The sequence below is a fragment of the Gopherus evgoodei genome, chromosome 11, assembly GCF_007399415.2.
Source record: "Gopherus evgoodei ecotype Sinaloan lineage chromosome 11, rGopEvg1_v1.p, whole genome shotgun sequence".
In the NCBI taxonomy this organism is placed as follows: Eukaryota; Metazoa; Chordata; order Testudines; family Testudinidae; genus Gopherus; species Gopherus evgoodei.
Window position 1 is genome coordinate 36,014,557 of NC_044332.1, and position 24,916 is coordinate 36,039,472.

Below are 24,916 nucleotides of genomic sequence, written 5' to 3' on the forward strand. Positions count from 1 at the left end.
CCCAGCTCCACTCTGGCTGCTGCTTTCCTCTTAGCTCTGCCATTGCCCTACTTTCACTCAGGCAGCTCCAGCTCACATGGAAGATGGGTCCCAGGCTCTAGACTCCCACATTGATCTGCCTGTCAATCCACAGACTTGGAGCACTGGCCCTGGGGACTGTCACTCTCAGGATCCTGATTTCTCTTTGGCCCTTCCCCCTTTTCCTGGTATGGGGAGAGGGCCAACAAAAAACCCTGCATTAAGTTTCAGTAGGAGGCCAACAGCCCCCTTTCATTAGGATAGATTTTCAGTTCCCACCAGGGCCACCCAGACGATTCAGAGGGTCTGGGGAAAAGCGGGGGAGCTGTGTCAGTTGTACTCACCTGGCGGTGGTCCGGGTCTTCGGCAGCATTTTGGCGGCAGGGGGCCCTTCAGTCGCTCTGTGTCTTCGGCAGCACTGAAGGGCCCCCCACTGCTGAAATGCCGCTGAAGACCCGGACTGCCGCCAGGCCAGGGCTAATGGGGCCCCTATGGGGCCCGGGGCCTGGGACAAATTGCCCCACTGGGCCACCCTGGGTCCCACCCATGGAAAGTACTTTGACTGTTCCAACCCACACCACAAGTTACTTTTGATTTTTTAATTGTAATACATTTATCCTGTATGTCTGTATGCAAAGCATATTAGGGATTTTTTTCACATATTATTAAGAATGTAGCATTGATATAAAATATCTTCTTTATTTTTCTAAGATATCCCTATTCCTGTTTTGCTGCCTTTTGCTGTTCCACCACCAGAAGAGAAGAAAGGTAAAAGCTTATAGATTTAAAACTGGAAATGACAAACAGAATGTACTATGTTAAATCCAACTTTTTCCTGTAGCTGTTAAATGCAAATATATATATATATATATTTGTCTTTTAGAAACCAAGAAAGTTCTTGTAAAGAAAGTCTCCAAAAAAGTGGTTTCAAAAGCTCCTGAAGAAATTGCTCCACCTAAAGGTAAAATGGATTTTTACATTATTTTTTTAAAAGGTATTTTAAAGAAAGTAATTGTATTTAATGTGGAGTAATGAAAGGTTTTTGTGTTTGACTTTTTTATTTTTAAGTTATAAAGATGCATATTTAAAGCCCAAATTCTCATTCATTAGAATATTTCAAAATATGTTCTGGAACAGTGATTATCAAGGTAGAACAGCCTTCCAAGGGGAGTAGTGGGGGCAAAAGACATATCTGGCTTTAAGATTAAGCTTGATAAGTTTATGGAAGGGATGGTATGATGAGAGAGCCTAATTTTGGCAACTGATCTTTGATTATCGCCAGATAAGTATGCCCAGTGGTTGGTGATGGGATGTTGGATGGAATGGGATCTGAGTTACTGCAGAGAATTCTTTTCTGAGTGCTGGCTAGTGAGTCTTGCCCACATGCTCAGGGTTTAGCTGATCGCCATATTTGGGGTCGGGAGGGAATTTTCCTCCAGGGCAGATTGGCAGAGGCCCTGGAGGTTTTTTGCCTTACCCTGCAGTGTGGGGCATTTGTCACTTGCTGGTGGATTCTCTGCAGCTTGAGGTCTTCAAACCACAATTTGAAGACTTCACTAACTCAGGCATAGGTTAGGGGTTTGTTATAGAAGTGGATGGATAGGGTTCTGTGGCCTGCTTTGTGCAGGGGGTTGGACTAGATGATCACATTGGTCCCTTCTGACCCTAGAATCTATGAATCTATGAAGTAATTTCTCACGTGATCCTAGTTAAAGGTTGTAACCTGGTGATACAAGATAAAGACTGAAAAAATGAGCATGAATTAGCATACAAGAACCTAAGCTCTGAAGATAAAAATAATAAAAACTCAGTAAAAAGACAAGCAAAACAAAGACAAAAGCTACTCTGTAAATATGTGACTGTTCTCTTATAGTGTCATTTTATGAAATTGAGGGATGCTGCTGCCTATTTAAAAAGATGTAGAGAAAACTGTAGCTTCTCACTTAGTCAACCCAAAGGCCTTGATGGTCTGGTCCACACTACGCTGTTAAACCGATTTTAACAGCGTTAAATCGATTTAACGTTGCACCCGTCCACACTACACTGCTCTTTATATCGATTTAAAGGGCTCTTTAAATAGATTTCTGTACTCCTACAAAACGAGAGGAGTAACACTAAAATCAATATTACTATATCGATTTAGGGTTAGTGTAGACGCAAATCGACGTTATTGGCCTCATTATTTTACAGTAGCTACCTACAGTGCACCGCTCCAGAAATCGACGCTAGCCTCGGACCACGAACGCACACCACCGAATTAATGTGCCTAGTATGGACGCGCACAATCGACTTTATAATATCTGTTTTATAAAATCGGTTTAAGCTAATTCGAATTTATCCTGTAGTGTAGACGTACCCTATCTTGTAGATTATATCAGTTAGAATCAATAGTCTTTTCAGTGTTTTTCTTATCATACTAGCATAAATCTACAAAACATTGCTATCAGCAGCTTTGATTAGGCATATGTAAAAACCTCTCCAAATTTTTTTTTATTTATGTGAATATTATTATTATTTTGTTTTATTTTATTTTATTTAGTTACATTTTGTCAGGAATAAAAATATTTTGGGTAAAATAACGTATTCTCAAGATGCTAGTTATTTATTTCTATCTAGAAAAAGTGAGTATGTAGACAGTATACAACCTGTAAAAAAACTCCCAATGGGATTCCATCCTTTGACTTCAGTGGGCTTACAACAATGCCCTAGGGACTTGATTCAGTGCCATTAAAATCAATGGGAGCCTTTCCATCAACTTCAGTGGAGATTGGATTGGGCCATAAATGCAGAATTTAGGAAAGGTGCTAATTTCTTCTTGCTCCATTTCTATTTTTTCTGAGAGTAATATTAGAACTGATCTTTTGACGTTTTAAATTAATGGGAGTTTTACAGTTGACTTCAATGGGTGAGAAAATCTGGGACAGTGTGTCTGTCACTTAGAGGTTGCTAAAGGATATATACCACCTCAATATGCATCTATATCTGCCTTTATAGTGTGAATGGGAGCTATGTATGCATATTAAGGAGAGATTGGACCACTAAACATAACATGTTTCTACAGTTTCAGAGGTTGTAAAGAAGCCAGCATCCTGGCCCGAACCCCAAAAGTAACAGGTTATTATTTCAACAAAAGTAGTGTATTTAAAACATGTATACTAAGAAAATAATCCATTGTGTAGAAATAGGCCACTCAGTTTTCCTGCCATGTGATAATCTGCATCAGAAGTATGCAGATTCTTTCTTAAATTTTTCTTTCATTCATCTTAACTTCCTTAGACAGATTTCACCCTGGTACTAGCATGTGCTGATGATATTAATTTGAAAATTTTTTTTTCCTATTCCAACTTTCTCTTGCAGTTGATATATAATGAACTCAGTGTGGTAGTCTTCCAGTGAACAAATAGGAGAAAATTGCCATTGAAATATGGGTCCTATAACCCCAAATAATGATAACATAGTTATGTATTGAGGCGATAACTCTAACTTAGCTAACCTATTAGTAAATTGATCAACTGTGTCTGCATGAGACAAAGCAAGTCTGGACAATATCAGAAGTAGCAAAAGACAATAAAACAGCAATATAATACTTAGACTACTGGGTAAAAATGTTTAATATGCTACTTGAATTCCATAAATAGGTATATTTCTTAAATTAAATACACACATTATGCCTTGCAAACTCCATATTTTAATATGAGCAATCTTTTAAAGTTCCCGAAGTGCCAAGAAAGCCACAAGAGATCGAAGTGACTTCTGTAGCTAGAAGGGAAGAAGTTCATGAAAAGGAGGAAATATATGAAGAAAGAGAAGAGGTTTATGAACAAAAAGAAGAAATTTATGAAGAACAAAAAGAACCTTATGAAGAATGGGAAGAAGATTATGGAGAACAGGAATATTATGAAAGGGAAGAAGGTTATGAAGAAGGGGAAGAGGAATGGGAAACTTATGAAGAAAAACAAGTTTATCATGAAGAAGGTATATTCGAATTTCTTAATTTTATTAATCTTTTTTCCCTTCACTTTCCCCATCTCTGTATTCTCTTGGCCCTGCTCACTATAATTCATTTGTTTTGGGATGTATAAAATGTTACTGCTGAATACAATGGAACATAAATATTGAAATTACTATTAGTATTTTGTGCCATTTTCTTGACCTGTTGTCTTCTAATTACCTATTAAAGAGGCTGAGACCTACAAGACCTAATATTTCAGCAGCTACCAGGATTTTTAAAGGACAAACAGAACTTTTTTTTTCCATTTTGGGACCTTTTCATAACAAGGATACGTGGGGTTTCCAGTGTGTATACATGTGTATATAGTGTATACAGCTTCACATGCTGCAGTGGGGTGGTGCAGGTCTTCTTCACCCCCTCCTCTACTCTCCATAGAACTGAACCTGAACAGTTGATTTAATGGAAGTTTTGCCATTAACTTCAATGAAAACAAGATCAAGCACCAAGCAGCTTGTGGCTGCCTGTATAAAAGGAGAAATGAGCATATAAAGAAGGAAGGCTCAAGCCCACCTACTATACATCCACATTTATTTCTGTCAGGGATCTAAAGCCAGCTGTAATGTATTTCCATTTATCCAGGTGCGTTACAGCTGCAGTCTATGAAGCCTACCCCAGCCAGTCTTGTAGAGTAAGGTTTAGAGTGGTTTTCCAGGATTTTGAGTTTGACAGTAGCAGTTATTCCTTATTTAATCTATATTGTTTCTTTATGTAGTTTTCCCCTGTGTTCAGAAGTAAGCCCTGATCTCTCTGTATTTTCTCCCCAATTGGTAAATTTTGAGATTTTCTGTTGCTGTACTTTGGGGTATATTGTGCTATCAATCTGTACGTAGAACTTCCCAAAGTACAGGGGAGTTATGATTGCAAATCAGTGGTAAATCATGGCCCATTGTCGAGCAGGGCTAGGATGATATGAACACAGCTCAAGGTGACACATTATAGTGTGATATTAATTTGTGGACTTTGAAGTTCGGGAACTTTTCAAATGCACTATGAATTAGCCATAGTTTTGACACTTCCATGTTTTTAATTATTTGAGAAGATTTTCCCCCAGACAAGGCCAATTTGGGTGGAATGTTCCACAAATCTTTTCTGGAGCATTAAGAGCCATATATGTCAACAGCATGCCTCCCAATTATTCCAGTGGGAGAAGTTTGTATATAGCTAAGACAGAATTGGGTCCTAAAGTCAATGGGTTAGCAACAAAGCCAGAAATGAACAGAATCCCCCAGGACAACTGTTGGATGTTCACGACTGTGTGTTTTATTTGTAAAATATTATATCAGCACCTAATGTTGGCTGTCCCACCATTAGGTAAGGTGTACTTTTTCAGGGTGTGTATTTCCTCTTCATTAACTGTGATGCTGTTTTTATTACAGTGATTGGAGTTCCTCAGAAGCCCATGCCTGAGCATATAACACCAGCAATTACAGCTGAAAAGAAAGAAAAGAAAGAAGTGACCATACATAAAGGTACAGGATTGAGATATATCTGTGTAACTAGGGTTGTACTCACTCTGAGCAAGTTTCAGATCTTTCTTATGCTGATGTAAATCTAGGCAGTGGGATCCTCCCCCAGATCCCTGCATGCCTATCTCCCCTCTCTGGCAGAATGCGTAAGGGCACGGTGCTCAGGAAGACTTGGGTCTTCCCTGTGCAATAAAATAGAGACTGGGAGGGTTGCGGGATGCTGTAGAGATTCTTGGGCAAACATCATTCAGGCAAAGGTTTTGTTATCTTCCTTTCCCACCATGCACCAGTCCTCAAGTAGCTGTGGCCAGGTGGAGTCCTTGGCAGAGCAATGGAGCTGCACTACTAGGAAGTGGTAGTCACCAGGTCCTTCCTAAGGATCCCCCTGGCCCTCACTGGGTCCCTGGAGATCCACCAGGTTTGTGGGAAAGCTGTGTGGCCCATTGCACAGAGGCACCATCACCAGTGAACCATGTGAGTGGATGTGCAAGAGGGAATACTGGCAAAGTTTAAAACATATCAACGTCGCATTAAATGCTTCAGATCCCAGCTCTGACTGATTTTTATCTGAGTGATCATTTGCCAGGTTGTCTAAATGTTGTGTGCTATGTCTTTAAATCGCCTGCAGTTGTTAGGAAACCTGTAGCTGAAGAAGTTGAGGTAACCACTCAAAGGCTTGAGGAGGAAGAACTCAGACTGCCTAAAGGTACTGGTACCTACTGTGTGATTTTAACGCCACTGTGACATGAAAGTAGTTGGAATATTGCCACTTTATGTGTTTGCAGAAACAAATGTTCTTCATTTAACATAGATCTGACCAATTTTCAATCTTTGAGACAATGATGGTAACAACCCTTGCCCAGTTGTAGTGAAAGGAAGATAAATGCAGCAGTTTATGAGAAACATATTAGCCTGTAGAGCTAACTCCTGATACTTGAGGGCAGGGAGTGCTGATAAACTACATTTGGAAGGGAGTATCTTCTTCACCCTTATCTACCCATGTCTGACATCCAATTCTCCATCCTGGTTAATCAACCAGGGTATCTTCACCAATTGTTTGGGCATATGGATACATATGCATCCCAGCTCATTGCTGATTGGGCCCCCAAAACTCAACAGAATGAGGATGTCATGAACATCTATGCAGCAGTGGTCACAAATTTTATAACCCCCTAATAAGATATGGACTGTGGTAGGGGATCAAAAGAAACAACCACTATCCTTATATCATTTTGTGCTGTCCCATGCAAGCCTAGCATAGCTGCAGGGCTGGATCAGATTACATTTTTCTTGTTTGTTACATTTTCAAAGTGTGCTGCAAACATTAACTAAGTGTAATATTAATTTGGTATCCTCACTACATATGGGACTAACAATTCATATTTCTAAAGTGCCAGCAGTTCCCAAGAAGGTTCCGCCACCAAAACCTACCCGGGTGCCAGTCCAGGAAGAGGAAGTTATGAGAAAGAAAGGTACAGATCTTGACCTCTCAATTACCTATTCCATTTTTTCCAGCATTATATGTATCATTGTGCTGCATGTGGCTATATATGTGTCTATTAGTATTTGTGTCAATTTCACATTGCCCTGCAGTGACCACTCTCATTGTTTAATTAGTAGTATGTAACATGCACACTTTCATGTTTAATTTGTTCTGTTACATAGTAGCATAGAATTTGTTTTTGTGTTGAATGGTTTCTGTGGGTAGCTTTCAAGTGTTTAAATTCTGTACATGATATTGCAGTGTGATGTGGCTCTTCCTTCATGTATTCTGCTTGCTGGCTTATATCTAAAGATGAATGATCTTAGCATCCTGCAATTTCTTTGGAAAAGCAACTTCTATGTGCTCCTTTTGTATAATATTTACAAAAGGCTACATGCTCTTTTAAGAAGCTTTTTGTACTATCAGTCTCGTTGACCTCTAAACAGATACTAAATTCATGTTTATTACTTTCATGTTTACTATTTTAGCGCATACATACTAAGTCTCTAATTCTGCGCTTTAAGACTTAAATGTACAATAGACTTACTGATTTGATAAAGACTGATACATTGTCTTCCATAAATATGGGTTCAGAAAAACACTACTAAAATGAAATCCTATTTTTAAAGTACCGACAGTAGAAATGTGGACTATTTCAGAAGAAAAGATGTCTGTTTCTGTTCATGCAGAAGAAGAATATTCTTATGTTTCAGGTATGTACGAAATGAAAAAGTTGTAAACCCAAATGAAAACAACATTTCAGTCTTACTAGTTTCTTTTTATAGACTTTTTTGTGACAAATTATATATTTTAAACACATTGTACATTTATGTTTCATATTACATCGCTTCTTTGTCATTGTTGTGTTCCATTGCTTTGATATTCTTTGAGAGAAAAACTTTGAATACATCTCAACATTATTAAAATGATTTTATTTAAAGAGCCAAAAGTACATGAAAGAACTGTCATAGAAGAAAAAGTTCATGTTGAAATTCCTGAGGCTCCCCCTGCTAAAGGTAGATTTTTAAAATCTTATATATTTATTAACCTTTAATTCTTAATTATTAAAAATATAATCCTATTAATTGTAAGTACTCTTCACCTCTTCAGATTATGCTCCAAATTTCTGAATGTGCTTACATATGTATTTTAGACAGTTTGCATACACATACAGTATTCTTAAAAGAACTTCAGAACTACTATGGACATTACCTTTTAATATCCTTACATTTAATATCTTCAAAGTTCCTGAGGCACGTAAGAAAAAAGAAGAGAAAATACCTGTTGCTGTTCCCAAAAAGGTGGAGGCTCCTCCAGTTAAAGGTAAATAAAATCTGTGCATCTGCCTTCAAGTGTCTATCCTCTAACCACAGGTTAGAATGCCAGACTTGCTCAGATTTCTCCCACTAATGGCTACATCTTCAGAAGTTAGCTGCTCTTATACAAGTACACAAACATGAGTATCTCTCAAGCTAAGCCATATTCTTAACTATTTAAATGATCAGCTGTTAGTATGTTCTTTGGTATGCACAAAATATATAATGTATGTTTAATAACATAGGTAAACTTTTTTGATTTCTTAGTATTTGTATATATACATGTTGAAAGTCATCTTCAGTATTTTACTAAATAATTTAGTAAATTCCTAAATGTTCACAACTCTGTATCTTTAAAGTGCCTGAGGTGCCAAAGAAAACTGTCCCAGAAAAGAAGGAACCTGTTCCTGTCCCTAAAAAAGTAGAAGCTCCACCAGCTAAAGGTACTCCAGCTCTCATGAGAAAAGCAAAATCTTTTTTTTTTTGTTACCTTATTTTTGTTGTTGTCTTAAATACATTTGTGGATTAACTATACAGATTTGTTTTTGTGTTATCTTTATCTGCTATATACTACGGTGATTTATTCAAGGATCATTTGTGCTGTAACACAGCCCATAATCACTTCATTTGTTTTAAACTTTGTCCTTCCTTTTCTCAACCTTTCCTTTGTCTGTTATCTGTATTTAAAATGTATGCTCTTTGGCCAAGGGGCTGGCCTTTTTTTTTTTTTTTTTTTTAACTTCTGTGAAGCACCATGGAAATGTATAGTGCTATATTAATAATATAACATTGCACTGTGCCTATCTTTCAGTAATTTATAAATAGCTGTCTACATATCTTAATATTATATAGCTACATGTTGTGACACGTGCTGCAGTGCTCACATCCTTAGCTGGATAACTGTATGGGTTCTATAAAGGACTCTTTGAGCACTGTACTCTTAATAAGTGTTCCAAAAACTAAAACACCACCATTTTGACAATGATGTCTTTAAAGTGCCTGAAGTGCCTAAGAAACCTGTGCCGGAGAAGAAAGTACCCGATGCTGTTCCCAAGAAAGAAGTAGCTCCTCCAGCTAAAGGTACGTCACCTTTTGAGTGTGAGCATTAGCAATATGTTTGTCTTAATAATTATTGAATACTTCTAAATCTAACCATATGTTATATATACTTTTATGTGTAGTCTATTGCTTGTCTGTTCTTTGTCTTTGTAGTTCTCAAAATCTTTTTAGAAAGATTATTTAAATCTGTTTTTAATATCTTTAAAGTGCCTAGAAAACCTATTCAAGTTCCCATTCCCAATAAAATGGTACTCCACCTGCTAGAAGTATACCAAATAGTAGATTGCATTCTATATGCACCACTTTAATGTTGCTGTTTTAAATGTCTTTCATACAGTGTATAAGTAAATAGATTTGTTTCAATGACAATGATTATTGTGCATCATAACTGTATGTTTTCTATAACACCACTTAAGGCTAACTAGCAACAATTCTAGTTTCTTGACTTAAAGAATGCAGTCTTAAAATACTTGTTTGCATATTCCAAATATCAAAGTTTGGATCTGATTTCTTCAAAGACATGTTTTCTTTTGGTAACCCATCTCTGTACATTGCAGTGTACAGTTTGTGTGTTAAATGGCTTATCTTCCTCAGACGAATGGATGAATGCACTTCTATAGTAATGTACCCCCGTAATCCTTTTTAAAATGAGCATTCAGTATTCTAAATTTAATATTTTTGAAGTGCCTGAGGTGCCTAAGAGACCTGTCCCAGAAGAAAAAGTTGCTGTTCCTAAAAGAGAAGAGGCTCCGCCAGTGAAAGGTACATTACCTTGTAGTTTACTGTGTTAAAGACTGTTCTTTAGTGTTTTGGTAGTGTTGTGGCAATCAATGTGTGTCTGGATGTAATCTCCTCTTTAAAGTCTTCATTTGTGTTATGTGTTGCTTTTTCCATTTTGTAAGTCCTAAAACTAAATAATATCTTCAAAGTGCCTGCAGTGCCGAAGAGAGTTGTCCCTAAAGAAAAATTACCTGTTGCTGTTCCTAAAAGAGTGGAGGCTCCCGCAGCTAAAGGTATGCTTCCCGATAGAGTCACAGAACATGTTGATTCTTAAATAGCATCTGTTCTTATCTTCTGTTTTGTTATTGACTTCTTACTATATTTGTGATACTGTTGGAAGTTATACGTTAGCGTACTGTGTTATTGACAGAGGATCATGAGTTTATTTTGTGTATATTGTGTAATACTGTGCCATATACTATTTGTGTTCTTGTTATATAGTATCAGTGTTCTTAAATCTTCAAAAACCTAGTCATAGCAATCTGGGATATTATTTAGTCATTAGAATTAGAAATTCATAAATTTAATATTAGTACCTGAGGTACATCAGAAAACAGTTTTAGAAGAAAAAGTATATATTACAGAAGAAAGAGTATCTGTTATAATCTCTAAAGGAGTGATGTCCCAACACCTGAAGGTATATTGCAAGCTGTGATCCATGTGAGAAACATCAATTCTGTAGATTGTTCTTGCTGTCATAGAGTGCAGATTTGTTATTTAAAGGCATGATTCCTAATACAGAAACATGCCTTGGTTGTTATATGTGAGTTTTTGTCACTACATTTTACATGTGGAGCCCATAACTTCCCAGTTGCTCAGAGCTTCCTGTGGGGTGTCCAGCCCTTATACTTTTAGTCCCTGATACAAAACCCATTGAATTGGATGGAAAGATTCTCATTGATTGCAGTGGGCTTTGGATCAGACTCTTAATGAAGACACAATGGAAGTTAAGGATAATTGGATAGTAGGCAGCTTGCGGGATCTGGCCATGAGACATAGGTACACACATGAGGATTGTATTCATCATTTCCTTGCCCCCATACAGAAGCACTATTCACTGTGCTACATATGAGAAATACCGACTGTTTTTGCACTGTAACTCATTATCATTCTGGGGCAGATTCTCAGCTTGAATGGAGACTGACTTCAATGGAGTTATGACAATTTACGCCAGTTAAGGATCTCCCCCATAGTGTCCCAAGCCAAGATTCTCCAATTGTATAATCCATTAATTAATAGTAATTAAGATTGGGATAGTTAACACATTTTTATTAAGAAAACAAGAAAAGGGCCAAAATTCCTTAAGTCAACACCCAAGATACCCCTATGAAATATGAATATGCAGAAAGGTATTTGTTCATGTAAACATGTTCCTTTCTGCTTGCATCTAGGCAAATTGGCTTCTTGTCCCATCATAAGTTGAGTTTTTCCCTGATACAGTTCTAAAGAATATGCTGGTTTCTCAATTTATTTGTCCAGCACATCACTTGCCCTCTTATTTTGTACTCGTCTTTCTTTACCACCTACAAAAAGAGTAAGAATTATTTAACTACTTTACTGCTGGTCCTTCATTGTAGCTGCTGTGATGGGACATTTGGGAAGCTGTGGCACTCCACTGAAAACACAGTTGAATGCTGAGAGTTACTGGAGATGTAGTATGTCCTAGCATATGGAAAAGGAATAGAATTTAGTGCAAAGCAAAGCATTTCATGTTTCCTGTCTATGGCTGCAGTTGTCGCATTGATTTTATCAGAATTGTTATACCTCTGCCACAACCATTGATCCACAAAAAAATATTAAAACTGAACCTGTCTTTAAAGAACCAACATTGGAAGAATGGATAGAAGAAGAGGAAGAGGAAACAATCATTTCTTTTCACAGAGAAGAGGAGATTTCATCAGTTACAGGTACAAACACAATTCAAGGAGTATAGGCTAAAGTGAAAACGATCTCAGAATCTTGCTATTTTTTAAATATTTTTTTGTTTTTTACAAAAAAAAACAAATTTTCCCTCAATGTGTAGGTCAGGGGTAGGCAACCTATGGCACAAGTGCCGAAGGCGGCACGTGAGCTGATTTTCAGTGGCACTCACACTGCCTGGGTCCTGGCCACCAGTCTGGGGAGGCTCTGCATTTTCATTCAATTTTAAAGGAAGCTTTCTAAACCTTTTAAAAACCTTATTTACTTTACATACAACAATAGTTTAGTTATATATTATAGACTTATAGAAAGAGACCTTCTACAAAAGTTAAAATGTATTACTGGCACGCAAAACTTTAAATTAGCATGAATAAATGAAGACTCAGTACACCACTTCTGAAAGGTTGATGACCCCTGCTGTAGGTGAACATTTTTCATTACACCATGTGTAAAGTTTCATATATTATGACATTTTGCCACTACTAAACAGCTCTGCCACTTTTTATGATCAGACTTCAGCCCAACCTACTACAAAACAGTATAGTTGGTTGCTCACAGAAAATAGGTGAAAAACATCAATCTGATCTTAAATATCAAGAGAATCCTCTGTCCTCAGTCTTTATGAAGATTTTATCTCTGAGAGAATTATTCCTCCTTTCTTGTTGTTGTTTGACTGACCAACTCAGAGATATATAATGACATTCTGTGGACTTCCTTAGACAATTCCATTATGTATGAGAATGAGCAAACCCACAGAAACACCTATCTATTGTCAGTGAATTCATAGTGAGATTTGTGTGTTGCTTTTTCTTTTGGTTTCTCTGGTATTGAAATCCTTCCAGTTTTCTAAAATTACACAATATTTTTAAAGTACTTAAGAAAAAACCACCAGAAGAATGGATACCTCCTGTTGCTCTTGAAATAGAAGAACCTCAGTTCACCAAAGGTAAACTAATGAAAATGATATTCTCTAGATGTCTTTATCTGTTCCTTTATCTCACACATTTTGTTTGTTTGTTGTGTTTGTTTCAAATGTTTTTCATGTAGATATTTTGTGTTTCAGTGACAGTAACCTCTGTCTGGATCTTCACTATGAATAGACTATCACTTGTGTCCTTTGTACTGTTTTTGTAAATTGTTCCTTCTTCTTTTACTCTCTCATTTTTGTATTCAGTGAAATTTCATGTATATTTTCTTTCAACAAAAATTGATTAAGATTAAAAAGATTTATTTCTAGCTGCTTATTATTAAAATTCATTTCACATATTACAATTAACTATTCCTACATTTAATACTTTTAAAGTGACTGAAGTGCAACGGAAAATTATCACCCAAGAAAAAGTAGCTATCTCTGAAAAGGAGGAAGCTCCACCAAAAAGAGGTACATTGCCTTTTGAAGCCATGCAACAGATATTTATCTCTTAATTTTGTCTTGTATCTCTAACTGTCTAATTATGTTCCATAAAATATAGATTCTGGTGTGTGCTTTCATTTTCTTATTTGACTTACACAAATGTCAGGCTTCTGTACTTGTATTTTTGTTGCCTGTTATTTTTGCCATTTGTGAGTAATTCAAAACTCCTAAAAATAAACAATATATTTAAAATGCCAGAAGTGCCCCAAAAAGCTGTGCCGGAAGAGAAAGTACCCGTTCCAGTCCACAAAAAAGTGGTGATTCCACCAGCTAAAATTACTTCATCTCTTTCTGGGATACAGGAGGCTTCTGCATATCAGAAATCAGTGGAACACAGCAGGCCTTGAACCTGTGAATTATATGATTTAAAAAAAAACAGTTTATACTCAATTGGTTATGAATTAAAAGGAATTTTTATTTCTGTCCTGTAAAAAATGCAAAAAATCTTGTAAAACTGTCATACTCCTGAATTTCTTGTGCCTTGAAAACTGCTATGAAATGCATAGTAGTTATGGGTGCACACTAATTTTCATAAACTGAGTATCACTCATATGCAGAAGCTCACTGTCTCTTCTTAAAAATGAAAAGGATCAATGTCTTTTCAGATCATAAGCATTTTTTTCAAAGATGCCTTTCTGTCCTTAACATCTATCATTTTCTTGTGTGTTTAATATGCTATCTCTTATGTATTTCTGTGTGTGAAATTTTGTAGTTAAATTGCATGTAATGCAAAGTGCCAGCAGTGCTGAAGAATCTTACGTTCAAATTCTAGCACTGTGTCATGTATATATGCTTTAGTCATTCTTTTTAATGTACATATGTCTTTCTATTCTTACAATTGCTATTTTTAAAGTACCGGAAGTTCCAGAGACAGTTGTCACAGAAGAAAGAGTGTCCATTGCTGTTCCAAAAAGAAAAGCAGCTCCACGAGCAAAAGGTACCCACATCCATGGATTAAATGATAAAAGAACTATTCTCACTGCCTGGCTATGGTCCTCCAATCTGACTGCCACATTGCTACAGTAAATTCTCTTGAATTCTGACATTCCACCAAAACCGCAGGAACCTTCAGGGGCACAGGGGCAGCAATAAGGGTGCATTTCCCTCCAATTTATCTGATGTCGGAGGTGGCAGAAAAGCAATTAAAATGTCATATTTCTGTAACAACCACATTGAGTGGATAGGGAATATATATCCTCTACCCCAAATATTGTTTCAGAGAAACAATACTAAAACTAGGCTTTATCTTTAATGTACCAACAGTGGAAAAGCATTGGGATTTGTCAGAGGAAACGTCCATCTCTCTTCACACAGAGGAGGAGGTTTCATACACAGGTATGAACTAAACTAAAAGAGTATTAGGCCTGAATGGAATCTTTTAGTTTTGCCGCCATCTTTTTTTTTAATCTATTTTGTTTTGCAAGCAAAACTCAGGATTTAAAGCTGAGTGTAGATTAAAGTTTTTTATTATACCTGGGGCAGGCCAATATTTTTCCTGACAGTGAAGCTCTTTGAATTTCTCTGCTCTCAAGAGCCTTAAATCTTCCATCATGACTTCTTTTTGTTTTCCTGGGGGAAGCTTTAAGAATTTATTTAGGTCCTGTCTTGGATGCAACCAGTGTGCTGCCTGTCTCTCTCTGCCCTGTGAGGGGAAGCTGCCTGGCCAAGTCCCTACTAAATATGCAGGTGCTCTCCTCTTCTGGCTGGTCTGTCCTCCCTTCCCCCTCTCCTAAGGAAAGGCAGCACATCCTGAAGTAGTGATAAAAGAAAGGCTCCTTTGACCCTTCCACTGCTGCCCTGTCAGCACTTCAACTCACTCTGGGGCTAAGACAACCCAGAGTGCTCCAAGCTATTGAGAAACCGCATTGTTGAGCAGTCTGGGTGTTTCAGCCCTGGGGTGATTTGAAAGGTTTGTAGAGCCACAGCAGTAAGACTTGGTCTCACTGCAGCAGTATAAGTGGTAGGATGGGCAGGACACCTGCACTGGGAGTTGTGAGAAGAGGAGAATTGCAGGAGAAGGCACTTTGCTGGCCTCCCAAATAACAGGATGGGGGAGAAGACCAGCCAGCAGTCTGGAGAAGAGCCTGTGAAGGGAGAGTGAGCCAGCTGTCCCCAGAGAGAGAGGAGGTCAAGGTCTGCAGGCCTCCCCCAGAAGGCAAGTTGAAGTGCAGCGAGTGGCATAAAGCTTTCTTGGGCAGCAGAGTCTCCTGGCCAGGACATTTTGGTCTGAATGTGTCTTCTTTTGTAACCAAACCATGAAAGTTGCCCGTCTCAATCAATTTCATCTTGAGTTTATGAGTTCAGACTTACATGACACTTAAGATTAAACTTTGGGGCTCTGAAAATTTATGCACCAGCCCTGCCAGAAAGTTATAAAGAAACTGGGCATATTTCACACAGCCCTAAAAAGAACACTTGTTACCAGAAGTGGGAGATTTGCAGATTGTGGCTTCAGGCATCTTAAAAAAGCAGCCACTTATTTGAACTAGATCTGACAGCAGCTTGCTTCTGCAAGCCAAGATTAGGTTGTTCCTTACAGAATGTAGGTAGAAATACTTACACGTATTACTGCCAAGTAGATTCCATCTACCAAGAAGAAAGTCCCCAATTTAATGGCTATTGCAGAGATCCTAAAAGGTCATCCAGATGCCAGGGCACACTGTAGTTTATCCTGGATACCTTCACATGCTAATAACCAGCAATTTCAGTGACAGAAGAAAAAAATACCTAGTACTGTTTCAAAAAGAGAAGAAGGTCCACCAACAAAGTGTCTACTCTCTCCTGGATGAATCTGCAAAACTGAACATAATCTACATAATAAGCTTTTTGGAGTCTTTACAGTTAAAATCATGTCATTTTCCAGATGTGGACATGGGTTGCTTCTAATTTACTCAAGCACAGGATCACTGCCTACTTCCATCTGTGCAAGTGGCTTCTTTGTACCCACTCTCCCATCTTCTGCTAGGACGATGGGGTTGGAATGTTTATCTGTTCTGTACAAATTCTTGTCTCAAGTGGCTGTCAGAAAGTTCTTGCTGTTTTTACTGGAGAATCTCAAAGAGAGCCACAGAGCCACATTTGTGTGAAGGACTCTGCTCTCTTCATATGGAAAGGGGCAGTCATTGAGGTCACAGAGAGACTGAATTTTCTCCGAATTTGATTGGAATGTGTAGGAATGCACTGTTGGCAGAAGTGGGTATAGCAAAGAGCTTCTGATCAAATGTATATGCTGAGATATGTTATGTCTTTTTGTTGTTGTTATTAAATTATGATTTGATGCTTCCATAATACCTCATCAATCTTCAGTTGACTTGGTGATCTGTGAGCCACATATAAGTTAGATAGTCTTTTTAATATATCTTTCTTCTGTATTGTTGAATTATGCCATTGTGTATTAATGTTCTACTTCTTGCTTCTAGTATTTAAACTTCTGTACATAGTTTTTTAAAGTTCTTAAATGTAAATATTCTGTATCTTTAAAGTGCCTGATGTTCCCGAGAGAGTAGTCATAGAAGAAATATTACCAATTTCTATTACTAAAAAAGTGAAGAAGCCACCAGCTAAAGGTATATTGGATATAGCATCAGATACAACATATAATGTTCTTTGTATGTATGTGCTGTAAATGTGCCATGAATTCTGCCTTGTGTTTTTACTGAACATTCTTGATTTCATGTTGCTGTTACTAAACCTACACAATAATTTAAAATGTCTGAAGTGCCTGGGGAGCTTACCCAAAAGAAAAGAAAACATGCTACTACTCTTCAAAAGTATAAATTCTGCAAAACAAATATGCACCAGCTATTGGTGCATTAAAGTTTAAGTTGCTCTGTTGTCTGTGTTAACTTAAATTCATGTTTGCTTATTGTTTTGTGAGAATGAGCAAACTTACGGAGACACCTGTAATCTTTAAAAATATACTGGTGGATCTATAACACATGTAACGTAACACTGCAGAGGGCAGTGAGCACAAAGCCATTGCTTGAATTCCCTCTAAATGTGACATGTTGAATCTGTCTGTATCCACATGAATTCTCAAGATGACAAATTCCAGTGAGATTTATGTGTTCCTAGGGTCTCACTGAGGTCAATGGGAGACTTTCAATTGACTTGGGTAGGCATTAGATCTAGTCCTGCAAAGTGCTGATCAACTCCTGAATGTGCTGAGTGTTCTGGACTGACCCAGCTCCCAAATAAGTCATTGAGGTTGACATTGGGGAAGTTAAATCCGTTTCTGAGGGCCCTTCATACCTACAGTAGCTCAGCACCTTGCAAGATCATGTCCAGAGGCAGGATACACCTTAAAAAAAGTATCCAACATTATTGTGATGTAATTTCCTTCCCAATCTTTTTGTTAAGAGTTCGCAGAAAGTAGTAGCACTAATTTTTAAATTATATGACAAATGTAAATTATATTTTGAAATCTGAACTAAAACCTTCCAGTAAATTAGCCACCTTTTCTTTGTCCAGCCACTATTTCTCTTAAAACAAATTCAGCAGAGGCTGTAATCAAAGAAATGACTTGGCTGAGCACAAATGTTTCTGCTTGAAGTAAATGCATACATCCCCAACCTAACTCTACCAGCTGGTCTGCCCATTTCCCTGTTGCAACTAGAAACTATCTCACCATACATCAACACTGCAAAAAAACCCAACACCCCGCAGCAGTAAGTTTCAAAGTCTGGATCAACTGACGAAGGTTTGTGAGGGTCAGGTTACAGCACTAAAAATACCAATGTAGACATTCTGCTCAGGTTGGAACCCAGGCTTTGAGACTCACTTCCATCGCTGGTTTCTGAGCCTGGGCTCCCTCCCAAGCAGGAACATCTACACTGCTATTTTAAAGCCCTGTAGTGAGAACCCACGTACATTGACCCTGACTCTGAGATGCCTTCCTGTGAGTTTTGTTTGTTTGGGTTTTGCACTGTAAATATACCTTAAAATGCCATTTCACACTTAAGCAGCCACACCCTTAGAGTTTATTGTATGTCCTGGTTCTCAGATATCAGTAAATTACTACACAGTTTGGATCTTGGTCTCTTTTGGGGATAGGCAGTACTCCTAGTGCAGGTGAATACTGGGTGAATTAGGTTTCCTAAATCAAGAATTCCATAAATACACTAACCAAGGGCTCCATTTATCTTTTTCATGTCATAGTTTTTCTGAAACTTTACAAGTGTTCTCAAAGAAACAATTTGGAAATGAAGCAGCAAATATATGTGTTGTGGGTGTCAGTATTGTTTGGTTATTCTTTTTTAATCATTTCATTACTTGTGAAGATAGTATATGCAATAATAGATCAAATATGCCAAATTGGTCAGTTCTGTATTCTTAACATTAATATCTTTAAAGTGGGTGAAGAAGAGCCTTTCTACGTAGAGGAGGAAGTACCAGTCCCCACTCCTAAAAAAGTGGAAGCCCCACCAGCTAAAGGTATATCATTTGTTTGCTTCCTATAACATGGAAAATGTCTTTCTTTCAATTTCAGTCTTTAACTTCTTATCTTGATCAGTAAAATATAGCTAGATACTTTTAATTTTTTTAGCATTAAACAAGAACATGTGCCTGTTTGTGTCAATTGCCGGTATATTTATAGTGAGATTTGTGTGTTGCTTTTTCTTTTGGTTTCTTTGGTATTGAAATCATTCCAATTTTCTAAAACTACACAATATTTTTAAAGTGCTTAAGAAAAAAACACCAGAAGAATGGATACCCCCGGTTGCTATTGAAATAGAAGAACTTCAATTCACCAAAGGTAAACTAATGAAAATAAAATTCTCTAGACAGCTTTATCTTTTTCTTTATCTTACACATTGTGTTTGTTTATTTGTTTCCTGTAGATATTTTGTGTTTTAGTGACAGTAGCATCCGTCTGGATCTTCACTATGTATAGACTATCACTTGTGTCCTTTGTACTGTTTTTGTAAATTGTTCCTTCTTCTTTTACTCTCTCATTTTTGTATTCAATGAAATTTCATGTATATTTTCTTTCAACAAAAATTGATTAAAGATTAAAAAGATTTATTTCTAGCTGCTTATTATTAAAGTTCATTCCACATATTACAATTAACTATTCCTACATTTAATACTTTTAAAGTAACTGAAGTGCAACGGAAAATTATCACCGAAGAAAAAGTGGCTCTCACTGAAAAGGAGGAAGCTCCACCAAAAAGAGGTACATTGCCTTTTGAAGCCATGCAACAGATGTTTATCTCTTAATTTTGTCTTGTATCTCTAACTGTCTAATTATGTTCCATAAAATATAGATTCTGGTGTGTGGTTTCATTTCCTTATTTGACTTACACATGTCAGGCTTCTGTACTTGTATTTTTGTTGCCTGATTATTTTTGCCACTTGTGAGCAATTCAAAACTCCTAAAAATAAACAATATCTTTACAGTGCCAGAAGTGCCCAAGAAAACTGTGGCAGAAGAGAAAGTGCCTGTTCCAGTCCACAAAAAAGTGGTGGCTCCACCAGCTAAAGGTACATCAGCTCTTTCCGGTGAAACAAGAGGCTTCTACATATCAGAAATCAGTGGGAAGCAGCAGGCCTTGAGTGTGTGAATTGTTTGATTTAAAAAAAAAGCTTAGACTTTCTTAAATTAAATAGAATTTTGGTTTCTGCCCTCTGAAAAAATGCAGAAAATCATGTAAAATGGTCAGACTCCTGCATTTCTTGTGTCTTCAAAACTGCTATGAATGCATAGTTGTTTGGATGGACACCAATTTTCATAAACTGAACATCAATCATATGCAGAAGCTCATTGTCTCTTCTTTTAAAAAAAGTATCAATGTCTTTTCAGATCATCAGCATTTTTTTCAAAGATGGCCTTGTGTCCTTAACGTTTGTCATTTTCTTGTGTGTTTAAAATGCTATCTTTTATGTTATCTCTGTGCGTGAAATTTTGTAATTAAATTACATGTAATGGAAAATGCCAGCAATGCTGAAAAATCTTACATTCAAATTCTAGAGTCCTTACTGTGTCGTGTATATATGCTTTAGACATTCTTTTTTGTGGGCATATGTCTCTTTCAGTTTTTCTTTTCATGCTTTTATACATATCTTTGCTGTTACTAAAACTAATATAATATAATATAAAGTGAAGAGCCTAGGGAGCTTACCCAAAAGAAAAGAAAATATGCTACTATTCTCCAAAAGCATAAATTCGGCAAGCCAGATATACATCCTATTATTGGTGCATTAAAGTTTAAGTTGCTCTGTTGTCTGTGTTAACTTAAATTCTTGTTTGCTTGTTGTTTTGTGAGAATGAGCAAACTTACAGAGACACCTGTAACCTTTAAAAATATACTGGTGGATGTGTAACACAGGTAACTTAACACTGCAAAGAGCAGCGAGCACAAAGCCATTGCCTGAATTCCCTCTGCACATGACATGTTGAATCTGCCTGTATCCAGGTGAATTCTCAAGATGACAAATTCCAGTGAGGTTTATGTGTTCCTAGTGTCTCACTGAGTTCAATGGGAGACTTTCAACTAGCTTGAGTGAGCATTAGATCTAGCCCTGCAAAGCACTGAGCATCTCCTAGCGGTATTGCATGTTCAGGCCTGAGCCATCTCCCAGTTCAGTCACTCACAGTGACTCCACTGACTTCAGGGGGAGTTGGATCAGTCTTTGAGGGCACTTCATACCTACAGTAGCTCAGCACTTTGCAGGATGGTGTCCAAAAGGAGGAGGCATCATAAAGAAGAAGCTAATGTTAGCCTGATGTGATTTTCTTCCCAATCTTTTTGTTCAGAGTTCCTAGAAAATGACAGCACTGATTTTAAAATATATGACAAATGAAAACCATGTTTTTAAATCTGAGCCAAACCTTCCAGTAAATTAGCCACTTTTCCTTCATCCACCTAATGTTTCTCTAAAACAAATTCAACAGAGACTATAATATAAGAAAGGACTTGGCTCACCACAAAAGATTGCTGCTTGACATAAATGTCTATATCCCAAACCCAAATCTACCAACTGGTCTCTCCATCTAAGACTCTACTTGACACTCAAGCAGCCACCCCCCCACCCTCATCTTTATTGTATGCCCTGGTTCTCAGATATCAGTAAATTGCTACACAGTTTGGATCTTGCTACTCTTTTGGGGATAGGCAGTACTCCTAGTGCAGGTGAAACTGAGTGAATTAGATTTCCTAAATCAAGCATTCCATAGATACACTAACCAAGGACGTTCAAATGTGCCAAACACATCAGTTCTGTATCTTTTCTATTAATATCTTTAAAGTGACTGAAGAAGAGCCTGTCCCTGTTCCCAAAAAAGTGGAAGTCTCACCTGCTAAAGGTACATCAACTCTTAAATATCAAATGTCAATTATTCTGCACCTCAGTGTTTCTGATTTTGTTGTTTTTGATGTGTCCCTATAACATGTGTGTTACACACGTCTCTTTTGATTAACCAAGTGTTTCCTTAATGTTTTGATACCTTTCCTATTTCTTAAACTACACACTGTAATATTTTTAAGTGCCTGAGAAGCCTAAGAAAGTTGTCCCACCACCAAAAGTTCCTGCTGCTCCTAAAACTGAGGAAGCTCCACCAGCAAAAGGTATAAAACATGTACTAATTAAAATGATACTTCCTTACCTTGAAACACATGCACGGGTCTTCTTTTCTCAAGTTCTTAGTTTTAGTGTCTGTTAATAAAGATATGAGTTTCTTATAAATCATAGTCTGATTGTTTGCATTACAACTGTGTATTCTGTATACTATTATTTGTTTTTCCTTACATAAACACTTTGGTTATTATTAAACAAAGGAAATACTGTGGTGTTACGTACAAAATATATTCAGAATACTAGAGACCAATATTTTTAAAACTCTTCTTTCAAAAGTGCCTGAAGTTCATAAGAAAGCTGTTCCTGAGGAGAAAGTACCTGTCCCTATTCCTAAAAAGGCAGAGGCCCCACCACCCAGAGGTACATCAGTTATTTGCTTTCTATAACTTGGAAAAATGTCTTTCTTTCAATTTCAGTCTTTAACGTCTTATCTTGTTGAATAAAATGTAGTTTATATGCTTTAAATTTTTTAGCATTACACATGGACATGTGCCTGTTTGTGTCCATTGCCAGTTGTATTCATAGTGAGATTTCTATGTTGCTTTTTTCTCTTAGTCTGTTTCGTTCTGAAATCATTCCAATTTTCTAAAATTACACAATATTTTTAAAGTACTTAAGAAAATACCACCAGAAGAATGGATACCTCCTGTTGCTATTGAAATAGAAGAACCTCAATTCACCAAAGGTAAATTAATGAAAATAATATTCTCTAAATGTCTTTATCTGTTGCTTTATCTTACATGTTATGTTTGTTTGTTTGCTCATTTCAAATGTTTTTCATGTAGATATTTTGTGTTTTAGTGACAATAACATCTGTCTGGATCTTCACTATGTATAGACTATCACTTGTGTCCTTTGTACTGTTTTTGTAAATTGTTCCTTCTTCTTTTACTCTCTCGTTTTTGTATTCAGTGTAATTTCATGTACATTTTCTTTCAACAAAAATCGATTAAGATTAAAAAGATTTATTTCTAGCTGCTTATTATTAAAGTTCATTCCAAATATTACAATTAAAAATTCCTACATTTAATATTTTTAAAGTAACTGAAGTGCAACGGAAAATTATCACCCAAGAAAAAGTAGCTATCTCTGAAAAGGAGGAAGCTCCACCAAAAAGAGGTACATTGCCTTTTGAAACTATGCAACAGATGTTTGTCTGTTACTAATGTCTTGTATCTGTAATCGTTTAATTACATTGCATAAAATGTAGATTTTGGTGCATGTTTCCTTATTTAACTTACAAAAATGTCAGGTCTCCATACTTGTATTTTTGTTGCCTGGTTGTTTTTACTGTTTGTGTGTAATTCAAATCTCCAAAAAGTAAAAAATCTCTTTAAAGTGCCAGAAGTTCCCAAGAAAGCTGTGCCAGAAGAGAATGTACCCATTCCAGTCCACAAAAAAGTGGTGGCTCCACCTGCTAAAGGTAAATCAGCTCTTTTCTGGTGATACAGGAGGCTTCTACATATCAGAAATCAGTGAGAACCAGCAGTGAATGGTCTGATTAAAATAAAATAAACAGTTTATACTGATTTGGTTATAAATTAAAAGGAATTTTAGTTTTTGCTCTGCAAAAAATGTAGAAAATTATGTAAAACAGTTTCTCCCCTGCATTTCTTGTGTATTCAAAACTGTTATTAATTGCAGTAGTTGTTTTGGGGACACGCTAATTTTGATAAACTGAGCACCATTCACATGCAGAAGCTCACTGTCTCTTCTCTTAAAAAATGTATCAATGACTTTTCACATCACCAGCATTTTTATTTAAAAGATATCTTTGTGTCCTTAACTTCTGTCATTTTCTTATGGGCTTAAAAACCTCTCTTTTATCTTTCTTCTGTGTGTGAAATTTTGTAGTTAAATTACATGTGCTGGAAGGTGCTAGCAACACTGAAAAATCTTGCAATTAAATTCTAGAGCCTTTAATGTGTCATGTAATATCTTTTAGTCATTCTTTTTTATGTGCATATGTCTCTTTTTCTGTTTTTCTTTTCATGCTTTCATTAATATTATTGCTGTTACTCAAACAGCACAATAATTTAAAATGTCTGAAATTCATAGGGAGCTTACCCTGAAGAAAAAAACCTGGTATTATTCTTCAGAAAGTATGAGCAGCAAAGAGTCCTGTGGCACCTTATAGACTAACAGAAGTTTTGGAGCATGAGCTTTCGTGGGTGAATACCCACTTCGTTGGGTATTCACCCACGAAAGCTCATGCTCCAATACATCTGGTAGTCTACAAGTTGCCACAGGACTCTTTGCTGCTTTTACAGATCCAGACTAACATGGCTACCCCTCTGATTCAGAAAGTATAAATTCCACAAGCCAAATGCACATCCAGCTATTTGTGCACTAAAATTTAAGTTAACTTGTTGTCTTTGTTAACGTAAATTCATGTTTCCTTGTTGTTTGGCTTGAAGTCCATGTCTATTTTTAAACACAAAAGCTTACTTTGTAAATGTGCATTTCTTTTGTACTTGTTCATCCATAATTCTTTAACATGAGCATCAAATTAATAGAGAACGTCTGAATTTTGCAATTTAGTATTCTTACAATTGCTGTTTTTAAAGTACCGGAAGTTCCAGAGAAAGTTGTCACAGAAGAAAGAGTGTCCATTGCTGTTCCAAAAAGAAAAGCAGCTCCACGAGCAAAAGGTACCCACATCCATGGATTAAATGATAAAAGAACTACTCTCACTGCCTGGCTGTTGGTCATCAAGTCTGACTGCCATATTGCCACAGTAAATTCTCTTGATTTCTGACATTCCACCAAAACCCCAGGAACCTTCAGGGATACAGGGGCAGCAATAGGGGTGCATTTCCCTCCAATTTATCTGGTGTCAGAGGCGGCAGAAAAGCAATTAAAATGTCATAA

The 24,916-nt window shown here is 36.9% G+C and overlaps 1 protein-coding gene across 1 annotated transcript in view; it reads left to right on the top strand.

The window, feature by feature from the left end:
* TTN (titin) overlaps positions 1 to 24,916 on the top strand; it is a 308,951-nt gene that overhangs the window by 134,846 nt on the left and 149,189 nt on the right. The window contains 30 exon segments of the mRNA XM_030580102.1: positions 730 to 786; positions 902 to 979; positions 3,730 to 3,993; positions 5,407 to 5,499; positions 6,125 to 6,202; positions 6,888 to 6,968; positions 7,609 to 7,692; positions 7,921 to 7,995; positions 8,225 to 8,302; positions 8,655 to 8,738; positions 9,292 to 9,375; positions 10,039 to 10,116; positions 10,284 to 10,367; positions 11,955 to 12,041; positions 12,926 to 13,000; positions 13,358 to 13,435; positions 14,322 to 14,405; positions 14,732 to 14,803; positions 16,951 to 17,034; positions 18,821 to 18,901; positions 19,149 to 19,223; positions 19,566 to 19,643; positions 19,868 to 19,951; positions 21,717 to 21,773; positions 21,955 to 22,035; positions 22,322 to 22,405; positions 22,656 to 22,730; positions 23,087 to 23,164; positions 23,385 to 23,468; positions 24,613 to 24,696. Of these exon segments, the coding sequence (XP_030435962.1) occupies positions 730 to 786; positions 902 to 979; positions 3,730 to 3,993; positions 5,407 to 5,499; positions 6,125 to 6,202; positions 6,888 to 6,968; positions 7,609 to 7,692; positions 7,921 to 7,995; positions 8,225 to 8,302; positions 8,655 to 8,738; positions 9,292 to 9,375; positions 10,039 to 10,116; positions 10,284 to 10,367; positions 11,955 to 12,041; positions 12,926 to 13,000; positions 13,358 to 13,435; positions 14,322 to 14,405; positions 14,732 to 14,803; positions 16,951 to 17,034; positions 18,821 to 18,901; positions 19,149 to 19,223; positions 19,566 to 19,643; positions 19,868 to 19,951; positions 21,717 to 21,773; positions 21,955 to 22,035; positions 22,322 to 22,405; positions 22,656 to 22,730; positions 23,087 to 23,164; positions 23,385 to 23,468; positions 24,613 to 24,696 (2,559 nt within the window).